Consider the following 21,729-nt stretch of genomic DNA (forward strand, 5'->3'; position numbering starts at 1 on the left):
GTTTGGCAACCCCACAATGGTATGGCAAGAGTGTGACAAATGTGCTGGCTCATCGAGCACGCTGCAGTGCTACGGCTAGCTCTCACCGGATGTTGAGCATACATGCCGAGGCGCAGGACCGCTCCGTGGTGAGGTAGAGGGGCATGCCGGTCAGCTCCTTTCCGGGCACCACGTAGGAGCGGCCGTTGGCGCGGCTCAGGCAGTAGAAGTTGGGGTTGAGTGACACAGTGGGCGCACCTGAGGGGCGGGCAGGTGTTGATGAGAGGTGGTTATGACGGTTCGCATGGAGTAAGAGCTTTGATGCGGCGGATTGCCAAGCACATCAGGAATGCATGGTATGTGCTCACCCGTCTGGCAGGTGGTGGGCATGCGCTCGTTGCAGCTCAGCGAGTAGACGCCCTGGGGCAGGAACACGGTGACCAGCTCTGGCTCATCGGTGAAGTAGGTACTGAGGTTGTAGATTAGTACTGTGTCGAAATCAGGGGGGAAAGGAGCGCTGGGAATGCTCGGCGGCGGCGCGGGAGGGGTCACGTTGGCGGGGCGCGGTGGAGGGCGTGGCGGTGTAGGTCCAGGTGGCGCCGGTGAAGGTGGCGAGGGTGGAGGCGGAGGCGGTGAGGCCACACGAATGGCTCCCTGGAAGGCTGTCGCATTCCAGAAGCTGTAGAGCGCACCAACCTGTGGGAAGGGTGAGGTGTGGAGGCAGCAGATTGGGGTAGGTGATAGTTACATGAGCACATTCACGTATCAGTGGCACTTCGCAGGCTGCATTCATTCAATGTTGTCTGGCTGGGGTGCCGCACTGCCAACACGCACCGAGACAGTAACGTTGGCACCATTCGGTCCAATGATAAGACCACAAGCCGCATCGCCGAATTCGCTGCAGATACAAGAAGACAAAGGCACGAGAGGTAGTTAACACTTCTTAACTGGACTGCCCCCAACGACTGCGCCCTGACAATGAGCACATGAGAGGCTCCAGTGGGTTGCACACTCACCCAGGCTCCCAGGCATTCAGCATGCCGTCAGTGGTGAAGGTACCGTCATTCCAAAACAGCTGCAGGGCGGGAGTGGAGGTGGGAGGGGAGAAGGGGAAAGGGTTTGTGCAGCGGCAAGCAAGAAGTTAGACAAAAATGTGGTGTGCTGAATGGTCCAGGTCACACATGAACACCTGGAATACGATCAGTAAGCGTCATGCAGCGTCACAATAGGCACAGAAGTCAAACGTAGGCCCACAGCCGCAGCCGCACGCAGACGCACCTGGCCATCTCCGTAGCTCCTCAGGCCCAGCCAGGTGTGGGACGGCAGGTCGCGGTGGTACTGGCTGGTCAGGTCCTCGCGGACCCAGGGGTCGGTCAAGGTGGGCAGCTCGCCCTGTGCGAGGCAGGCGGCGAGGGATGACAGGGTGTCAGGCACAGAGTACGGAATGCGCAACTGTACGGCATGCGCAACACGGGCATTGTGAACAAAGTAACGGAGCGCACAACCCATAGCCTTCCCAGCAAGCACTCACTCCCATGGTGCGGCACAGCTTGTTGGCCTCGGGCTGAGTCAGCATCAGGCCTGGGTCGCCGCTGCCGGGCACAGGCGCCATGACGTGATAGGTGGCGGTGAGCCAGGGCACCTCCTTGGCGCCCTGCAGGAACGACCTGGCCAGGTCGCGGTTGCCTGCAGGAATCACAGTGCGCAGGGGGTGGCGGCTGTAGATACCAGCCCAAATTAACCGAACACCATGCAGAAGCGCGAGGAGGAGAGGGTAGCCTATGCTTTTGTATTTCCAGAAGGTCCGTGCGTGCTCCCTGGGGTTGCCGCCTGGGCTTGTCAAGTTGTCATGTTACTGGTGTGCCATTTTCATCGGAACCGGCATTGTGTCTCCCAAGGTCATGAAGCAGGAGAAGCAGGGGAGACCGGCATTATGTCGTTCCAAGCGCCCGACCCGCTCTTACGCTGGCACACGAAGGGCAGCACAGCGCTGCAGCCAAGGTCGTTCCACAGCGCCTCAGGAGATAGCACCTCGCGCAGGCCCGCGCCGCCGCTGCCCCCCAGCCGCACGCTGGCAGCCAGGCAATCCTCGCTGCCGTACCTGCAGGCGCCCCGGAGTAGCAAGTGAGCAATCATGGTAAGGCATGATGGCGCAGCAAGCTTTGTCACCTCTAGTGCTCGGTTACCATACCGGACATTTGGATTGTGGACACCCCCCAACCTGCTCACCGGCTGTCAGGCTGGCCACCGGCCCATGCAGTGTAGGTGAGCTCGGCACCAGTGGCAGCCCACACGAAGCGGCCCTCTTGAGCGGCATCGGTGCCACCCAGCCACAAGTAGACGTCTCGGCCACTACATGCACAGGTGGAGAGATGAAAGATGGGCAGAGTGGCAGATGAGGTCTTTGTTCCTTACTACTTGGGTTAAACTACAATGGGAAGGGGCATCAACTCAGACCCTCCGGCCCCACCTGTAGATGTCATCCTGCCCCAGCTGCCCGCTGCTGGCCCAGCTGCTGATGAGGCTGTACACCACACCCGCCTCGCCGCGAGACGTCACAGACACCAGGTCGCCACCAATTTGCTGTGGGCGGCGGTGAGCAGGGCGGCAGTATGAAGGGCTCAGATCAGGATGTGTGTGAGCAGAAATGAGCAGTCAAAAGTACCCAGGAAGCGCGTGCACCTCACTCACCTGGCAGTGATCACGTGCATCGGTCCAGGTTTTGCGGACCTGCAGGTTGGGAGGAGGCAGGCGACCAGCAGTGTACTCGTGGAATGCATTAAAGCAGTGGCCCCACTGCACACGCACGCAAACGTGCACGCCCCCACCTGATAGAGCAGGTACTCGGCATCGCCCAGTGTGGCCACGAGCTCGGGTGAGCCCAGGTCCTCAGAGCCCCGGGTCGACACTGCACAGGGGTTGGTGCAAGATAGCAGGAGGAGGGGCACTTTGAGGGATGAGCGGCTGGCGAATGCGGTGACAACCTGGCCGGATGATGCGAGCCCGTGCATCCGCCCCTTCCCTCACCCGCGTTGGTGCACTCGGGTGGCGAGTATGCCTCGCACACCGCCGGGTCGCCCTGCATCGTGCGCGTCACCGCCGCCAGCAACTCGCCATAGCTGTCTCCATCCACATCCCAAACACCCACGCCGCCCAGACAGTGGGCGCGCGCGAAGCAGAACTGTTTGTGCAGGAGAGGGGCAAGACACATGTGAGCAAAACAATTGCATGCGTTTGTGCACAGCAGGTGCCCACACAGCACAAGATACAGATTGAGACTGAAGCAGTTGTGTACTCATATGAAAACGCAGGAGCATGCACAAAACCACATCACTTGGCCCCCACCTTGTTCACAATGGTGTAACCGTCCTCCCAGTGCGCAAACTGGTTGCTGGCATATGGCCCCGTGTTGGCCAGGGCCTCTGGGTCCAGCTTGGCAGCGCCAGGCGGCAGCAGCAGCTTGATCTCGGACTGGTCCAGCAGCCCCTCCAATCCCATGCAGGGGCCGGGACTGCCGGGGCCTGCAGAGGAGGGAAGCGTGGGTGAAGGGAGTGGGCGTGAGCATTGGGACTAAGATTGTTCGCAATAGCGATGTGCAGTGGTTTGAAAAACCGTGGATGGGGTGAACGACATTGGCAGTGTACACAAACGGCCAGCCTGTCCAGCTGGAACGCCCACCGCGCACGCACCTCCCACGTAGCCATCCCCGTCTAGCACAAAGGAGCGGCCCATAGAGGAAGCAACCACATTGACCAGCTGGGGGGGCGCGCCCGCGGCCAGGATCTGCATGATAATGAGGGGGCAGCGGGAAATAAGCAAGGGAAGCAGGGGCATGCGACCATACATGACACACACCCGTACATACTGGAGACTGATGTTCACGACCACATACATGTATGGCAAACCTCGAGACTCACCAAGTCAATAAGGGTGTTCACTGACAGGCCCTCGGCCTCGAGGCAATCAAACAGTGGCGTCTCGACATATGGAGCCGCGCCCAGCACTTCATCACCCTCAAGGTCGAAGCCCTGTTGAAATGCATGACAGTGGGAGGCGTTGACACGCGCCAGCAGACGGCTGGTTGGCATAGGTGGTATGCTAGGACCAATGAGGCTATAGGCCATTTGACGCGGCATGTCTTGTCGATTTACGCACATGTAATATAGGACTGGATGTTGCCTCCAATACCGCACCTGGAAGTTTATCATGTCCACCAAGGAGCCCAGGCGGCCCCAGGCCAGGCTCAGGTAAACCTGGTCACGGCGAGGGGCAATGATTAGAAGGGCGCTGCAGTCTAGGTAGGAAGATGCCCCGGGTCAGGAGCAGTAGCTGTCTGCTGCAGCATCTTTGCGTACCATACGCACTCACCTCGCGCGGCGGCACGGCCAGAGACAGCAGCTTGCCGGCGGGCCTCAGGGAGGAGGACAGGAGCTCGACGAGGGCCGTGAAGCCAAACACCTGCAGGCCGGAGTGCGGTGGGCAAGAGGCGGGCGGGAGGCCGGTGGGCAGGAGGCGGGTGCTGCTGGGTGAACAGACCATTCGCACGAGCAATGACAGCGCCTTATTACCATAGGCACGCCCTCACCCCGCTCCCGTGCCCCGCAGCTGTCTGTGTTCCCAAGCCCCCAACCAGGTTTCATCCCCTGTCAGCACCTGCTCAGCCTGCAGTGAGGGCCAGCTCAGCTCCAGCCCATCCAGGTTGTAGGTGTTCAGAAAAGCCAGCGTGGCGTTGGCAAATCCAGTGACGGACTGCTGGTTCAGCACCAGGCGCGTAAACTCGGCGTCATTGCCGCCGGGGCCGCCCACCGACACCAGCACCTTAATGTCCGGGTTTACGGCCAACAGGTTCCTGCAGGGGCAGCAAAGGCATTGCAGACGTGAGGGCCAGGGTGAACTGTGCTACATAGTTCGCACCGTTCGATGTGCCAATACGCTGTGACCGCCCGGAGTGTGGCCCTTGGTGTAGCTCCCTGCCCAGCTGCAAGAGCTCATCCCAACACAACACAACAAGTCAGCACCCACCCGTCCAGGTTCGCAAGCACGGGCCCGTCACGGTCGTTGATCAAGTCAATGCCGAGAGTCTCGGCATTGGGGCGCACGTGTGCAAAGATCAGGTGAGTGGCTGCGGTGGCACGCTGCAGAGGCGTAGCAACCACGTCAGCCACACTGGCCACGCAGGCAGGAGATCTGCACGTTGCGGACAGATCATGGCGCATTAGTAATCACCGAGACAAAGCTCTTAGTGAACGTTGGTCGAGATCACGACAGCAGCGCTTCTCACTTGTCAGGGCGGCGGTTGGTGAAGTACGCGACCAAACGGCGGGGAGGGCCGCAGCGGTGCTCCACAGGGGCCGCGGCCACCACATCGGCAGAGGCCACCGCCGTCGAAGCAGCTGCGGGAACGAGGTTTGCGGCCGTGAGCGATTTTACAAACGCACACGGGAACTAGATAAGCGGCCTCGTGGTGTGGTTCTACAGCAGCCACCAGGGGAGTTCGCGACTGTGCCGCAAATCGGCATGCCCCTGGCGCTCACTCTGGTCGGTCTGGCCCAGGCTGGGTGTGTTCGGCACTGCCAGACTGACGGACGCAGGGGACAGGAAGGCAGCGGTAGACAGGGCCGGCTCGAAGGCGGCACCCGTGGAGATGAGATAGAAGGAACCGACCTGGGCCAAGAGGAAGCGAGGGAGATAGAGAGATCAGCCCAAAGCCTTAAGCACACACGCGAGCACACATGTCAACGCACCTCTGTGAAGATTAGCAGGTCATCGCGACCGTCCACATCAACATCCCGCACATGCAGGGACGTGACGGGGCCGGGCAGCGAGCCTGTGGGCAAGCGTGGATTCATGGGGAAAGGCAGGATGTGGCAAGCCTCGGATGTGGGCGATGCGGCAAGCCTAGGAGCCTCATGCAGGGGAGCAACCGGAGTGCACGTTGGTTAGGCGGATTCTTCTTTGGCCCAAGGAAACCACGGGTCCTCGCTGGCCTGCCCCACTCTGCACTCACCCCACACGCCCAGTCCTCCGATGTAGATGCGCTGGTCGTAGCTGCTGAGGCAGACCAGCTGCGGGTTGACTGTGCCGGAGATGGTGCCATCCATGGAGCCGTCGGCGCCCACGAATTGTCCCAGAGCCTTTATGTGCGTGGATGAAACATGGGTGAGTCACGGCCCATCAACACTAGCACGGACACGTGACAAAACCATGCAGGCAGCATGCACCAACGGTTAGTCTTGCATGCGGAGTTTCATACAGAAATCACGCACGACCCACCACTGCCATGGGGCTAGTGCAGGCTCCACGCGGGAAGATGGCGGCAGCGGACAGGTGCCAGGTGAGAGGGGCGGGCGGGGACGTGGCCACCATGGTCAGGTAGAACTCCTCGGTGTCTGTCACCCGGTCCAAATACACCTGTGCGATGTGGGTCAGGCCGATGTGGGTTCTGAGCATGACAAGAAAGTGCGGGTTAGAAAGAGCATGAAAGCATAAAGAGGCGTGCCGGCAAGCAGCTTTCCCTGGCGCGACAGCAGACCCCATGCCAGAGCCGGCCAGAGCCACCCACCACGGCCACGTCGTTGAGTCCATCCCGGTTGTAGTCGGTGGTGAGGAGGAAGCAGTCCTCTCCCAGAGAGGCGCAGCGGCCAGACACCTGCAGGCAACAGGCTTGCAGGAATTAATACTGTATATTAATTACAAAGAGCACCTCATTACATCTCAGCGCACATTGCAAGGTCTCTGCCTGCATGCTGGACATTCCTCACCGTGGACAGCTCGAACCAGGTCGTGCCATCACCGTCCGTGTCTGGGGGCAGGAAATGTAGGGGCATGGTGAACCAAGCTTCGGGTGGATACATCACATACGGTCGTGAATGGGATTGCGTCCGTGTGGGGGCGGGGCATGCCTACCCCAATCCCACCAAACACGACCTATGGTGCCATCCGGGCTCGCTCACCATCTAGCAGCTTGTTGACACGGTTGCTGGGCATGAGCCCCAGCCTGAGAGAGGGCTGGTCGAAAAACACGAGGTCGGCCGCGCGATCGTCCGTCACGTCCGTCACGCTGCATTGGGCAGAGGAGGAGGAAGGCAACGGGCGGTGGAGCATGGTCCCGGGCATTTTAAGCAGAAAGCGCACGTGGGGCCGCCTGTGTGAAGAGCAGGGCCGTAAGGCAGACCCACATGTAGGCGCGGGTGGTGGTGTTTGACGTGTCGATGTAGAAGGGAGACCCAGCAAGGTCTAGCCAGGGGGACAGCTGCGTGAAGGTGCGCGCACCGCTGGCCACCGCAACCTGGGTGTGTGTGTGTGGGGGGGGGGGGGGCAAGGTGGACGAGGGGTGGTCGGGCAAAAAGGGGTGGCAAGTTCCTCAGCCGGCCACATGAAGTCGCTAAATCCACAATGCAGGATCTTCCCTATATTTTCACAGACTCACAATTGGCATAAAAGCGGAAAGCCGGCAGGAAAGCTGGTGGCATACAAACTTCAGCGCCAAACGCAAGCCGACAGAGACGTCGCATTTACATGCGCGATATAATCCACCTATCTTGATAGCTTGCATGTGTAATCGCGCAGAGCTACCCTTATCGAGTTTGGCCAGCGGCGTTTACGGTTCACGGCACAGGAACAGACTACCAGTTCTGCCTATTGTTCTGTGAATTAATAACTAATAAATATATGTTGAGGCAAAATTAGGGCGAAAACAGCGCCTGTTGATGGGCGATGACATGGCGCCCAAACCCCACGGCCGAACCCCCTGCTCCCAATCGCACCTGCACTTGGCTCGAGGTCATGACCACCAGGTCGTCGCGGCCGTCTCCAGTCATGTCGGCAAGCAGGAGGACCTCGGGCTTGGGCGTACTGCCAAAGTCGATGTCGGCCTCAGCGGAGAAGGTGGACGCCCAGGGCCGACCGAACGCCGCGTGCCCGATGAGCTTGCCGTCGCTCCCATACTTGAGCAGCAGTACGTCCTGGACATGGAGAAGCCAGCGGAGTTTATTTACTGCTTGTTACCAAGGCGCCAAAGGTATCGAGGGCACGACCTATCTAGTGCACTGGTTACCGTACCGTACGGTAACGGCGGTTGAGGCTCATTCGGCCTCAACCGATGTCGTGAATGGGAAACGGCAGCACGTGTGCCCCTTAATGTAGGGACTGTCCCCTCTGTAACATCCGCATTCTTAATGCAGTGGTTGGCATTTTACCGCGCGCTGACGAATGCGCCCAGGCCCCTGCAGCCGTGACCCTCAGCCCTACCAAGCAACATGGCCGCAACTGGAGGACCATCAGGTACCCACGCACTATTGACCAGGCAGACTCTTTTCCTCAGGCCCTCCCCTACATGGCTCATTGTTGCTTTGCCCCACCTGCGACCGCTCGCCCTGGGACTGGTCATCAAACTCTCCAACCAGCATTGCCGTGACCCCGGCCTCAGGCGACAGGCCCGCCTGGGTGCTCCACGGGTCCGTGCAGCTGAGGGGGTGACGGAAGGCGATGAGTACCGATACGTGATCAGGCCACACAGCTTGATGATGCTAAGAGCAGAAAGTGAAGCAGACCGTCGAATCCGTGCGATCAAGCAAGGCCACTGCTCACGACCAGCTGCGAACCCCAGCCCCCGCCCCCCCCCCCAACCATGCAACAAGCACCGCTGCTCCTACATTGAACGGTACTCGACTTGGGTGTACAGAGGGTTGCGCTGGTAGCACCTGCAGCAGCGGAAGGCGGCATCAGGAAACTCGGGTCCCCATCCTCATGCGGCCATGGGGCAGGGGCGCGGTTTACTGAAACAGGCGTCCACTCACTTAATGACCACATCAAGGGCTGCAGTGCAGCCAAGTGGGAACGAGGTGTACGAGTTCTGCGGGCGGGGCATCCAGTCCGTCCAAAGCGGGTTTGCGTTAGGTGCAGGTGGGGGTCCGGGAACTATGCGGGACACTTGCACTCTCCATGTGCGTGGGCACTACTGTGTTGCATCAAAGCCAGCACTGCGCATGCGTGCATGTGTCATGACCGCCCGCCCCCCCTCACGATCGCGGCATAGCTGGTCAGGTTGCCGCACTGGCTGATGGCGTTGGCACCGGGTGGGCAGTTCATGATAGAGCTGATGCCGGCAGCAGGGCGGGCGTCCGGGATGCCCGAGGAGGAGAAGTTTAAGTAAGACGGTGGGTTGAGCGGAGTGGTCTGGAATCCAAGCTGTGGGCATGGACGCATAGGAAGAGAGGCGGCGATTTAGCGAGTCATAACTCATAAGGATCATTCAGGGGCGGGCTGGCAGAGTGTCGGTAGTGTCGAGCGTCGGTACAGCGGTGTCGAGCATCATACATGAACCGTGCCTGACTACGCAGAATACCCACACCGCAACGCGCACCTGGCGACAGACCACATCCAGCGCCGAGGCGTCGAAGGTGGACCAGCAGACTGTCTGCCAGACGCCGTACTTAGAGTACACCTCTGGTGTGTGTGTGTGTGTGGAAGTGGGGGTTTGCAGCATTCAGCAGATAGGTGAATGCAGCCCCTACCGTACGAGGTGATGTAAACCCGTTACCAATACTCCCGTCCGAGCACTACTCACCCACGCGGCCTTCCGAAACGTGAGTGCCGCCACGCAGGCGCACGTCAAATTCGGCATCTTCACAGAGCATAGACGCTCCACCCTGTGGCGGCGCCGTCGGGTCATTTGCGGCGTCAACGGCGGCGGGGTCAATGGGACACTCGCCCAGGGATGCCTCCGATCCGGTGCACTGAAGACCAGGCAGCAGGGTCCGGGTGCTGGAGGTGAGGTTGGCAGGGCCGAACAAGGCTGTCCCTTCGACCACGCCCCTGAACACCCGCGCGCCTGCTCATACATATAAGAGGGGGCAGTGCGCGAGGGAGTCAAGGAGCGAAGCACTGATGAAGACGATGGTGCAACGTTGTTTGTACGCATTGGCCAACCGACAACGGAACGAAGACAACGGAGGGTAGGCGCCAGTACAGCCCCGATTGTAGATAGCGGCTCGCTACGTACCTCCGAAGGGCATCTTGAGCTGCTTGCACACCACGTAGGCGTCACGGACGTCAAAGCTGGCGGCGGACACGTACGACCACCTGGTGTGTGTGTGTGTGTGTGTGTGTGTGTGTGTGTGTGTGTGTGTGTGTGTGTGTGTGTGTGTGTGTGTGTGTGTGTGTGTGTGTGTGTGTGTGTCCATAAGTAGTGCATGTGTGGGAGAGGCGCACACGGATAGAGGTAGGGTGCGTGTGTGGGTGCGCGGGTCACGTGGAAACAGCTATGACACTACTGCGGTTAGACGATACCCCTACTGCGGTTAGACGATATAGGCTGGCAGGAAAGGGCAGGGAGCTTACCCGGATCCCATCCAGACTTGGACCCAGCCTCCCCTGAGGCTGTTGCCCAAGTAGGGGTTGCTGCCGCTGTTGACCAGGCGGACCTGCGCACGCGCGCAAGGCATGAATGCGGATGTTACAGAGGGGACAGTCCCAGCACCCTAAGACGCCGAGCCTCAGCTACTCAGCAGTGCACTGCTCCTGCACATGACCACATGCATGGAAACAACAGGGGCCCGCATGCACGCATGTGGCCGGGGGCACCGAGCGACTTGTCGCAGAGGAAATGGGAAGAAAGGCAACATCACAAACGCCAAGCCAGCTCTCTGCCACCCTGGCCCCCTTACCGCGTAGTCGTCTGGGGTATGGCGTGATACGGGACGCAAAAAGGGGCATCCAAATGGGGCAAGTGAATACATCTTGGGGAAGGTAAGCGTAACATGATGGCTTCATTCACGCAGCGAATGACACAATCAGATCGGGCTGAGAACGCCATGTTGAAGTAGCTGGCACACGTGCGAGTTGTAACCATACCAGTTTGGCACTTACTCTCGAAGCACTGCACGCCAACGGACTGCGCCCGGGTGCCTGCAAGGAGCAGGTGAGCAAGTAAGTATGGATGCGGGCCGGCACCAAAAACGGATAGAATCGCAGCGCGCGTAGTAGTCCACCACATATGTGGCAGCAGGGGAACCATGGGCCCATCGATGCGGGCAGTGCTCATCAATGGGGAGACAAATCGACACGATAGTCGTCATCCATGCCCAGCTCACATGTGCCAAGGTTGGTGACGTCACGCTCGCACGCGGTGATGCTCGCCTCGTCACCCTGCGCACAGCAGTAGCAGCAGCGGCGGCGATCAAGGAGGAGGGCTGGTCAGTTCGTCAGACCAGGCTTGTGGGCTAGGGGAAACGTGGCATGTACGCAGGCGGCACTCTGCACACCAGCAGCTGACAATACCACGCAGCCAACCACCGAGCGATACGAACACGAACGCAGCACGCATAGCAGCATGCAGCCGCGCATACACGCACCCGGCAGCGCAGGTTTGTCATGGCGATGGGTGGGTCCACAGAGTTGAGGTAGGCCTTGGGGGGAGGGGGCGGGATTAGCGAGCCGCACAGCGCGAGGCAGCGGATGGTTTATTAGTCAATGGGCCCGTCTGCAATGCCAGGCTTGCTCTCAAAGGGTACAAAGGGCGTCTGCGTGCGAAGCAGTAGAAGCACCAAGCCTGCTGCTTTATTTTGCTTACTGACCACGATTTCCTCGGCAGACGCGGGCTTGCCGTTCTCCCATGGCCCGCCGCGCGTGTACACGTTCCAGGCCTTGAATACAGCTTTGGCGCCTGCGTGAGTTTGCAGTGCATGTATATGGAGCCTGGACGCCTTACTTGCACATGGTCCGCAGTTCCATGTGTACAGCACATTAGCGTGTATGCCTTGGTCTCAAGTCCGTCAGTAGTGCTTGCGGCTTGAATCACACCGTACATGTATATATGCATATCCACAACTATTTAACACACAGATGTAATGTGCCAACGGAGGAACAGAGGAGCGCGAAAAGAGGTGCAGAGCACCCATGGTGTAGAGGACCACTTACGACTGGTGGGCAGGCCAAGCGTCTTGCAGATAACTGTGAGATAGATGTGGTGCATGGGTGTACGCACGGAAAGGGGGCGGGGGGAGGTAGTAAATCAAATAAATCAAACAAGTTTGAAGTACCGACGGGGGGGTGACGGCTTATCCATGCCAGCGAAGCGTACGTGCAGTTCAAAGGCACCGGAAGCCTACAGGGCCCGGCTGCGCTACATGCAGCGCTAGCAGCGCCCACCAACGCACCGGCAGCATCTCGGTCGTCAAACCCTGCACAGCATACGGAGGGTGTGCACAGCAGGATTAGGGGGAAATTTGCATGAAACTTCCATTGCGCCGACCGAGTAGTGCGCATGCTTACTACACAAACTCACCGTCACTTGATAGCCGAAGTTGAAGTGGTCGGGGTGGGGTGGGGTGGGGCGGAGGGCGGCGCGGGGGGGGGGGGGGGGCGGGGGGCACACAGCAGTTGAAGGCAGGCAGGCAGGCAGGTGTGACAACACTACGAGATTTGCTGCTTTCAAGTGATATTATACATTGTTCAACGGCTGAATACTACCATCAGGTGAAGCTGCTGCAGCTAGATAGTAAGTTCGCCGGCATGTGTGCGTGGGCCGGGTGCCCAACCGCCGCATCACAGTTGTCCACTTGCTCGCAAGCGACTTCCATCGCGTACATCCTGACCAAAGCTGTTGCATTGTGTACGAGCACCGAGCGACGGCGACGACCAATGTCACATGAGTGGCTGGCATGAACAAGCATGAGTGGCTGGCATGAACAAGCATACATCAGTTATGTCAGCGGTTCATCCCGCCCCGCTGTGAGCGGGGACAGACTGACCTGCACAGAAGACCTGTGCTTGTCATGTTCGTGGCAGATACAGTGAACTCGACTCGGCCTTCCGCGGAGCCCGGCGGAGTCGGGCCCGTGTAGAACTGGTTGTTCAGCCTCACTGCGGAAATTTATTTGAAAATTTTATCTATATCATGGTTGATAAGTCTTGTGGCTTTCCACACACGGCTCGCCAAGCCGCGTGGAAGCCCACACACACATTTTACGCAAATGGCAGGAAGAGCTGTAGTGACACATGTAATCTCATCTTACATGTCTGAGCATTTGACTTGATTGCCACGAGGAGGAGGCCAAAGGCAAGAAAGGCCCGCCATGCGCCAACTTCGCGCGAGGCCGCCATGCTTGCAAGATAGCCTAAACCTAAACGACGCACATACTATTGATCAAGCCAAACGAACTTTGTGGCCCGACACGCAGGAGGCACAGTTAATGCAGAGGCTCCAGCAGCGCACGCACGTTCGCAACAAGCATTCAAGCAACTGTATATACGTGTATACATATAAATGAGCGTATGCTATGCACACGTTCCCGTATTTGAGTCTGTGTGAATTTGTTCGGCCCATGCGCGCATTCTGCGGTTGGATGGTAGGAGCTCGTAACCAGCGGACCGCCATGCGATCCATGGGGCGTGCCCCAAAGGGAATCATGTACTCATGTGACAAGGGACGCAACGCACGGTGTTATTATGCTGAGCACGAGAGGAGGCGTGTGCAGGTAGTGGCCCTTTGTGGCGTAGAGCTGAGGGGAAAGGAGGCTCGTATAGTAATGGCGACTGAAGTCTGTGTATGATCTGAGTGCCAGAGTCGTAACATGTGTTGGCCCAAAGGGATGCTGGCGTGCGCACAACCTCCCGGACCGCTGACGGCGGGGTCGCCAAGCACCGCATCGGGGAAATGGAGTCTGGGGAAATGGGATCCAATGGACGCAGAATCGCTCGTTTCGCCCGCGCAGCTTCTCAATACTTAGATATTCATGTAGTATTCATAGCTGGGCCAACGCCCTGTGAAGTTGCGAGGTCGCACGCGGACTTCCCCCCGCGTGCCCGCAGCTCGGCCCCGCACCCTCGCCATCTGCCGAACCCCCCCCCCCCCCCCCCGCCCCCGCCCCCCCCCCCTGCACAAAAACCCGTCATACCGTCCCCCACCGCGCGATACAGACTCCACTATCAGTAATATGTGATCTGGGTGCCGGTGCGGGGCTGTGCGTTAGACGTCGGACGGTTGGACGTCGCGAAGTAACTTCAAGTGCGGCGAAACCGTTCAGCCCTACACGTATTGCAAATATAATGATAACAGAGTCTCAGCTTCATAGGTCTCACGTTGTGGGGCTGCCAGCACGGCTGTATTAAGGATAGCAGCTTGCGCTCGCAGCTCGCGCGCCCGCGAAGCCTCTGACAGATGCATAGGCGCTGACATTGGAGAAATCTACCGCTCTGATTGTTCATTTCGCCCTGCCACAGCCTGTGCGATGACATCGGCCTCAATTATCGGCCGTCTTGTCTTTCGTGCGGCAATGAATCCGATACTATATGTTTGAACGAGCAAAATATGATAATAATCCAGTTACTGTGGCTATCATGTTCCCTGGACTCGCGCCGGGAATCGGAACTTCGTCGCTGGGGCCTCTTCTATCTTGCGTACAATAGCTTCGTGTAATGGATAGCTTAAATACTGGCTGTGTGCAGTCGGCGGGGGCCAGGAACGTGTGTGGATCAACTTGAGACCGACCCCCCCTTTCTGAAACGTATGGGTGCGCCACGCCCCCTGCGGGGGCCGGCGGGGCACGCCAACCGAGGGCAGTGTGCTTGCTGGATGGTTTCCGCAGTACAAAGCGAGTGTGTGTAAGGTGCGGTAAGGTTACCGTCATCAAAGAAAGGCATGGGATGCGCAGTCCCAGGACTCTAATCGTCGTCCCTGCCTGGCGGTTAGTCAACGTTGCGTGCATGTCGACGCAGGCCACGTCGACGGGTAAAGCTCTTCGACGTAAGTGCTAGGTGCCCGGAAGTGCCTGAGGTGCCCTAAAGTGCCTTTACAGTATGGACGCAGGATGTTTCGAGGGCAGATGGAGCCGCCTTTACCAGCCTGACTGCATGCGCTGCATCGTACAGTCATACAGGCTGCTCAGGGCTCTATATATCTGGGCCCGACTGCCTGGAGTGTACACGGTCAACAAGTAAGACGGCGGGTTGCGTGGGGTCAGTTGGATGGGGATTGATCGTGGTCAGAGTTGCACAATACGTGTTCTTGTCCTGATACTACGCGTACTAATACAACGTAATGGATTTCTAAAACAGTATGTGTTCACAACGCTCCGCGCGCGCGGGTGTGGGGGGCGGACGGGGGAACAGCAAGCGTGGGCGGCGGCCCCATCCACCGGCGGGGCCCGCCCACGCCTGTGGCCACACGCGGCGCAACTATCTCCCGCGTCTTCATCTGTGTTTCTTGGCTACATAGGCCATCCACCGTCCACCGGTCACTGAGTATGTACTTGCGGGCTGGAAGCACGGCGGTAAGCAAACTTTGACACAAAGAGGCCGGGCAAATGCAATTGATTGGTCCGGAAAACAGCTGCACCCTATCTACTTATCCCTCGCTGCCTGGAGTCCGCGGCCCGCGACCTGGGATCCATCCGTGCTGGTGGCACAGGACGCTGCACACGCTCCCAGCACGCCCGCCCGCATGGAGTACGGTAGGTCACTGGCGCCGCCCTGCTGGCCGAATGAAGACGTACGTGCTATCATGCTATGATTCGTGTACGTAGAGAGCTCTTGACTGCCTGCTCACCCAGGGCGCGGGATCAGGAGCGCCTAGCCCGCCCCTTCGCCATTCTCGAGCTGCTATCGCCCCGTTCCAAAGCCTCCATCCCTTGCCTTCACCTGACTGTTGCGCCGCGTCTCGGGCCGTGCGAGTGTGCGACGCGGCCAGTGGACGGAGCTCCCCTGGTGGGCGTGGAGGCTGGCGCCGGTGGGTACGTACCAGTGTCTCACACCTGTTCGCCCGGGCCCAGCAGGCGGCGAAAGACGTTGAAGGGCTAGTGGGCTATCTACCCGCCCAGTATGACGTCTAGATGCCTTGGCGCGCCAGCTTTCCTACCCTCTAGGTGGCGGGCGGAAGCCATTCCAAGAAAACAATGAAGACGCCGCAGGACATGACAAGCCAGATAAGAAACGCGGGGGTGGGGCACTCATGATTCCTGGATGGAGGGCACGGCCCACGGGGCATCGGCATTTCAGATTTTGGCATACGTGTCAGATGCAACCCTACGGGTCCGGCGCAGCATAACGTGATATCAACAATCCTGCAGTCCCACAAGGCAATCATAGTGGTGGGGCCGCCGTGAGCGTGCGTAGGGAGGGAGGTACCGAGGCACGCTGCGGGGACGGTGACTTGCTGAAGGGCCGGCCGCCACAAGGGGTCTGTTTTATGGGGTGCATTCTGCATGTTCGGGTTGGCTTTCTGACTGCGATACCAGGGGGGGGGGTAGAAAGCTCAGGTTCTTACCCCATGCTCAAAATTACAGAGCTTTAGGAGAGCATTATGCACGTACTTTTAGTTTTTAAAGTTCTGGGCCGCCAAAGTTGGGGGGTCGGTCCTCGTCCCTGGGGGTCCGTCTGTCGCTGCTCTGCGCGGGCCGGCCACGTCCTGCTGGGCGGACACCTTTTGCAGCGCGATGAGTTTGGGGCCCGACTACACCGGAGCTTCTCCCAGCGGCAGTCGTATGACGACGCCTGCGGCTGTTACGTTCGTCGCAAGGGGGATGCGCTTGAACACAGATGTTGCTGGTAATGTCCGACGTTGATGTCAGGTATTGCACCAAAGTAAACCAGGCCTTGATAAATCCACTGGGTCGTCGTTGGCGGTCAGGATATAGTTGTAGGCTTGGGCGCCGAGCCAGGAGGGCTGGGGTCGCGCAATGCCTGAGAGAGAATGTGCCGGGGCGGACTGCGGGCAATGACACGAGCGTGTCAAGCCGAACACAAGTCCAAGCAACGGTACTCTTTGGGCGCTGTCTCACTCAGCTGCCTTCTCCCTTAATATGAACACAAACTGGCTGCTGTAGGCCAAGCGTCGGGCTGGCGATGCAACCGAGATGGAACCGGAATCTCAATAGGCAGTCCGTTGTTCCCAAACAGAGCTCAGATGTGAGCTGGAGGTCTTGTTGGAGGTCTTGAATAGCTCAGGGTCTTGACCCAGTGGACTCGGTGACGATTCGATGCTCGCAAGCCGGTCTTCACGTTGGGGTCGTCAGGAGAATCTCAGAGTAGTCTTAAATAGAAGATACACCAGAAGGATAGCTGAATCCAGAAAGAAGGTCAAAGCCTTGGCAGAGCTGTCGGCAGGTGGCGATGACCTTGGCCAAGGGGCTCGCGAGGCTCGTTGACGTCGCTCAGGCGCTTGAAGCCGCCGAATTACGCAGTTGAGATGCGTATGATACCACAGGACCGCGTCGCAGGGGCAGACGGGTCACGAAGAGTCGCGCACGGGGTCGATGCGACCAGGCGTGCGGATGCGGAAGCCGGGGCACAGGGGCCCGCTGAAACGGAGGCTCGGGCTGAAGGCCGATGCCTCAATCACTGTCGCGCCTTGGCGCTGGAAACTTGCGGACAGGCTCGCTGTCAGGGGAGAAGAGCCCTTGAGGGCTGGGAGACTGTTCTTCCGGTATGAGCAAGGTTCGTGCTTGTCAATTACTCGTGGCGTATTACACAGGAGTGCCGGGTTCCTTTCTTGGCGCTCCGGAGCGGTCCTATATTGCCCCGGGCACCTTCCACCATCGCGATTGGCGCAGGGGAGCTAGGCCTGGAAGGTGCAGGGGCCAGCTTCCACTCAGGCTTTGCCCTCATGCAGCGTCCCCATGCAGCGCCTGGACTACCCCCTGCTTGCGTCGCTATTTGGAAATGCGCACCGTAGCTCAAACAACGCCCCAGGGCCACCAGGGGCACGGGGCAAGCTAGGGAAGAGTGTGAGCATCAATGCCCAGTCTCCATCCCTCAACCCGCCCTGTTCTCTAGTCGTCCCTCAAAGTCTAGGCCTGCAAACGCTATCGCCGCCTAGAAAAGTCACACAAAAGCAAGCGCGCTAGGCTCCCGGACTACGGGCATGGGCGGCGGCCCAAAGACCGTCGCCGCGGCCAGGGTAGCCGGAGGGCCGAACCGCATAGAATGGCTCCGCGTCAACGAGCGCCCATTGGGGAAACGCTCCTACCGCTTCAACCTAATCAATTATCGTATTCACACGTCGCCGTAGGACTCGAGCAATCAAGTCCCCTATGCAGCGAGCTTCCGCAAATCCATGCCCGGACTGTCGTCGACAGACTGCAGCCCATTCCTCGTTATGCCATATTCTTATGTACAGATGTATGTGCAAATCACACTCGCGTAGCCCTGTGCCCTTCTGGCCGCGTACTGTCAGGGTCCAGGGCCTAGTTCTACCGATGCCTACGTCTCCTCCTCGCCGCGTCTACAAACACTGCTCAGACCGGCCAATACCATCTCAGTGGTCTCCGTAAGACCATATTGTATCGTGCCCACATCTCGCCGAGCACTTGGTGGCAGTCCATGTTCCTGCCCCTTCCGTCACACCATCGTGTCACGGCCTTTCCTTATGTCTCTCCCTCCCTTTCCGCCGTCTAGCCAGTTGCCCGAGGCTTACGTGTTATTGCCTCATGTATTCGTTTTGAAATGCACTCTCAGGTTCAACCGCCGGCACATACCCTAGTCGTGACCGCGGTGCCTTAATGCGTGCGTAGCCCCGCGTGCGGACTAAAGTGCCCACAGCGCGCTCGGGCGGACACGCAATGCAATAAGCGTCCGGACAGCGCTATGCGTCGGCACACGCGAAGCAGCTACAGCTGTCGCTTGCCCTCGTGTAAGCCACGAGTCCCAGCGTGGCCCAAATGCCGACGCTAACCGCTACGCACGCGCCTGCCCAGCTTGCCATTTCCCAAAAAAAACAGGGGCTGTGCCCCGTACGTGGCCTGCAGGATAACCAATGACCAAGCTTCAAAGCCCTTCCTCATTCAACTAAGCAAATCCATATCAAGCCAGATGCAGGTGCCATGCCAGCCTTGATGCCACCTGGCGCCACAGCGGCAGGGTTTGGCACCCTATAAATGCCAGACGCTTTCGCAACTGGGCCGCTCCAAATGTTCAACCTGACTCAAAATAACCCGTTTGAAGACACTCCAGTGCACCACATTATGGCTGCACTTGTTTATATTACAACACAGCCACACCTGTCAACCGGGTCAAACCTCTCAATGCCCCCTCCCTGGGGACTACGTGTCCCGCTTCCTTGCGCATCATACCGTATGGAGCCATTCGCCTGCCCACTTCGCCTTCGCTTCTAGGCTGTGGCTTCGCCACCATAACTTTAAAACCAAATGCCCCAGACCCTGGGCTTGACAATCATACATCTAGTCATGTGGGGGCGGGGCCAATGTGTGGACCTTTCCCACGCACTAACTCTCATGGGTATCCCCTATGTCACCAAGCCTCTTGCCGTCATACAAAATTTCGCCCGAAGGCCACCGCTCCCGGCGCTGCCTGCCCTCGTGTAGCTGGCAGCTAGTCCGGGGGCTGTTGCTGAGACACGCGGCTGGGCGGCTTATATGAAGGGTTTTGCGGGGGGCGCTTGGCCGCCAGCCGCTTGCGAAGCTCCTTCAGGTTCCGCTGCACTGCCTGCTGCTTTAGTAAGTGATAGTGAGGTAGGCGCCTGCTGCGTGCAGGCTGCCGTGGGCCGCGGCGTGTCACAGTGACCGCCGCCACCACCGCTCCCGTTGCTGCTGCCTTCACTGTTGTTGCCCCGGCCGCCAGCCCGCCACCACCGCTGCGGTGGTAATCGCTGGTGCCACCGCTGCTGCCGCCGGACGCGGCGCCGGTAGGGCTGTTGTGACTGCCTGGCCCACAGGCTTGCTGCTGGCTCCCAAGCGCAGATACTGGGTGCGACAAGGGTTCGTCCGGCTCAGAGCCGTCTAGCATGAGCAACAGCCGGGTGTGGCTGTCACGGTGGCGCTGGCGCGGCTGCTGATCGCGAGCTTCTGCCACCGTCGCTACCGGCATCTGGTGCTGCACGTCTGACAGCCCAGGCCCGCCCACACTAGGCGTCAGCGTGCCTGTGGTGCCGCTGCCAGGGCTGGTTGACGCCACGTACACGTGCATACCCAGCCGTGCGAGCAGGTCTGGCGGCTCATCTTCGCCGCCGCCACGCGTGATGGCGATGGGTGTGGTGTGGCGGCCGCCCTCGTCATCGTCATACTCCAGGACGCCGCGGCTATAGCTGATATCCGCGCGGATAGGGCCCAGGAAGCTGTTGCCCAGTAGCACGTCATAGTTTGCTGCGTCCAGCACGTACATCTCCACCGTCCGTGTCAGCCCGGCCAGGCACACCACCACCTTGACTTTTCCCCTGGCGGGTTCCTCCGTGCCGTTGGCGTGGTAAAACTTAATGCGGGTGGGGCGGATGCTGTTCAAAAGGCCCAGCTCTGACAGGGCGTGCCGCGTGATGACGCAGTTGGAGGCGCCGGTGTCAACGCACGTGCGTAGCCCCACCTCGCCGCCGTTGACGTCATAGCACGCCGCCGAGACACGGCATATCTGGAACTGAGGCTGCTGCAGGCTGCAGCTGGGAGTGTCCTCCTCGGAGGTGCTGACGTGCTGCACCCCCGCTGGCTGGGCCTCTGCCAGCAGGCCTCCCTTGGCGCCGGAGCTGCTGCCGTACGCGCCGCCACTAGCACTGCGCGCCAGGCCCAAGCACTTGCCGCCCACCTTAGCAAGGATGGCACGGCTGTCACATTGCACTGATTTGGCCAGAGAGATAGAGTGGGCCGCGATCTTGGCGAAGACGTCGTCTGCCACCTGGGTCTCTTCGGTACGCGCTACTGCTGGGTCTGTGCGCGCCGCCACTCTGGGTACTGCTGGCTTGGGGTCGGGTGGCGCGGCTCTCGTAGCCTGCACCACTGGCGGGGCCGCCACCGCCGCACGCGCCGGTGCGGCACGTGGCTCCTCCCGCACCGGCAGCGGCGCCAGCCCTGCTGCCCTCGTGTTGTTTGAAGCTCGGGGTCTGTCCGCGTCGGGCAGCGGCCTGGCCGCCGCCTCACGCACACCCCGTCCTACCGCTGCTGCCGCTGAGGCTGTGCCCGCCGGCGGTGCCCGCGGTAGGCTCGCCGCCGCCACACGGGGCGGTGGCTCAGCAGCCTTGACCGGCCGCTCAATCAGCGGTCTGGTCCAACCGTCACCGCCCGTCTGGTAGGGGCGCGGTAACTTGGCCGCGGCTTCCTCCTGGAACCGTCCGCCAGCGGTGTAGTGCCGTGGCGGTCGCCGGTCCACCTCCATACGTGTATCCGGGCTGAGGGGCTCTCGGCTGCGGGGCAGCCGCTGGCCCAGGTCGAAGTCCCGGATCCGCTTGAGCTCACTGGCCAGGAGCTCGCCCTCCGACACGTCGCTGTCGGAGTCATACACGCTGCCACACTCCGAGCTGTTGTGGTCACGCCACATCATGTTCAGCTCGCGACGGTGCCGGTCTCGGCCTTGGTCACGCCGCCCGTCACTGCGGTCGCGCATGTTCAGGCTCAGGCGCGCCATCTGGGTGTGCAGCCGTGCCAGGTCGTGTGGGGTGGCGAGGTTGCGGCCGGAGCGCTCCGCGTCGCCACCAACACCAGCACTGCCGTTGGCACCACCGCCGCCGCCGCTGCCGCGGCGGCTGTGATTGTCGTTGCCGCCTCCCTCTGATCGGGATGGGCGGCGTTCTTCATCGCGATGCAGGTCGCGATAGCCGCGGCTCCACGAAGACCGCGGGCGCTCCACGGTGCGTGGCTCGTCCTCAAAGCGCACGCGGCGGTCGCCGGCGTCCTCGCTGCCGGTGGAGTCGCCATCGTTCAGGCCGTCATCCAGGAGCAGCGCCCGCCAGTCATGCTTGCTGATGAGCTCGATGGCGTCCCGGATAGTCTGCTGCAGTGAGCCAGTGGCGGGACGGAACAAGTCCAGAGCAAC

The 21,729-nt window shown here is 60.1% G+C and overlaps 1 protein-coding gene across 2 annotated transcripts in view; it reads right to left on the reverse strand.

The window, feature by feature from the left end:
• The window catches only part of CHLRE_05g245352v5 (uncharacterized protein), a 37,456-nt gene extending 23,745 nt beyond the window's left edge, over positions 1–13,711 (reverse strand). Inside the window, exons 1-46 of one of the 2 annotated variants that reach the window (XM_043062494.1) lie at positions 12,996–13,711; positions 12,138–12,161; positions 11,899–11,931; positions 11,556–11,644; positions 11,334–11,387; positions 11,073–11,127; positions 10,849–10,887; positions 10,647–10,657; positions 10,321–10,403; positions 9,983–10,062; positions 9,548–9,811; positions 9,344–9,426; positions 9,004–9,168; positions 8,778–8,833; positions 8,634–8,681; positions 8,340–8,445; positions 7,746–7,943; positions 7,409–7,441; positions 7,158–7,267; positions 6,933–7,039; positions 6,741–6,781; positions 6,542–6,628; positions 6,253–6,390; positions 5,987–6,113; positions 5,724–5,806; positions 5,514–5,643; positions 5,261–5,372; positions 5,002–5,166; positions 4,633–4,828; positions 4,348–4,437; positions 4,173–4,232; positions 3,897–4,007; positions 3,669–3,762; positions 3,325–3,500; positions 3,007–3,160; positions 2,808–2,887; positions 2,671–2,709; positions 2,450–2,562; positions 2,209–2,331; positions 1,944–2,080; positions 1,511–1,665; positions 1,258–1,371; positions 996–1,054; positions 814–877; positions 348–675; positions 87–237 (exon numbers count right to left, since the gene is read on the reverse strand). In XM_043062494.1, coding sequence (XP_042924657.1) covers positions 87–237; positions 348–675; positions 814–877; positions 996–1,054; positions 1,258–1,371; positions 1,511–1,665; positions 1,944–2,080; positions 2,209–2,331; positions 2,450–2,562; positions 2,671–2,709; positions 2,808–2,887; positions 3,007–3,160; positions 3,325–3,500; positions 3,669–3,762; positions 3,897–4,007; positions 4,173–4,232; positions 4,348–4,437; positions 4,633–4,828; positions 5,002–5,166; positions 5,261–5,372; positions 5,514–5,643; positions 5,724–5,806; positions 5,987–6,113; positions 6,253–6,390; positions 6,542–6,628; positions 6,741–6,781; positions 6,933–7,039; positions 7,158–7,267; positions 7,409–7,441; positions 7,746–7,943; positions 8,340–8,445; positions 8,634–8,681; positions 8,778–8,833; positions 9,004–9,168; positions 9,344–9,426; positions 9,548–9,811; positions 9,983–10,062; positions 10,321–10,403; positions 10,647–10,657; positions 10,849–10,887; positions 11,073–11,127; positions 11,334–11,387; positions 11,556–11,644; positions 11,899–11,931; positions 12,138–12,161; positions 12,996–13,083 — 4,853 coding nt within the window. In that variant the 5' untranslated portion in view covers positions 13,084–13,711. The remainder of the gene's footprint in view (positions 1–86; positions 238–347; positions 676–813; positions 878–995; positions 1,055–1,257; positions 1,372–1,510; positions 1,666–1,943; positions 2,081–2,208; positions 2,332–2,449; positions 2,563–2,670; positions 2,710–2,807; positions 2,888–3,006; positions 3,161–3,324; positions 3,501–3,668; positions 3,763–3,896; positions 4,008–4,172; positions 4,233–4,347; positions 4,438–4,632; positions 4,829–5,001; positions 5,167–5,260; positions 5,373–5,513; positions 5,644–5,723; positions 5,807–5,986; positions 6,114–6,252; positions 6,391–6,541; positions 6,629–6,740; positions 6,782–6,932; positions 7,040–7,157; positions 7,268–7,408; positions 7,442–7,745; positions 7,944–8,339; positions 8,446–8,633; positions 8,682–8,777; positions 8,834–9,003; positions 9,169–9,343; positions 9,427–9,547; positions 9,812–9,982; positions 10,063–10,320; positions 10,404–10,646; positions 10,658–10,848; positions 10,888–11,072; positions 11,128–11,333; positions 11,388–11,555; positions 11,645–11,898; positions 11,932–12,137; positions 12,162–12,995) is intronic. The other variant, XM_043062495.1, reaches the window with a different exon arrangement.
• Positions 13,712–21,729: the final 8,018 nt, after the last annotated feature.

The sequence above is a fragment of the Chlamydomonas reinhardtii genome, chromosome 5 (genome assembly GCF_000002595.2).
Source record: "Chlamydomonas reinhardtii strain CC-503 cw92 mt+ chromosome 5, whole genome shotgun sequence".
NCBI lineage: Eukaryota > Viridiplantae > Chlorophyta > Chlorophyceae > Chlamydomonadales > Chlamydomonadaceae > Chlamydomonas > Chlamydomonas reinhardtii.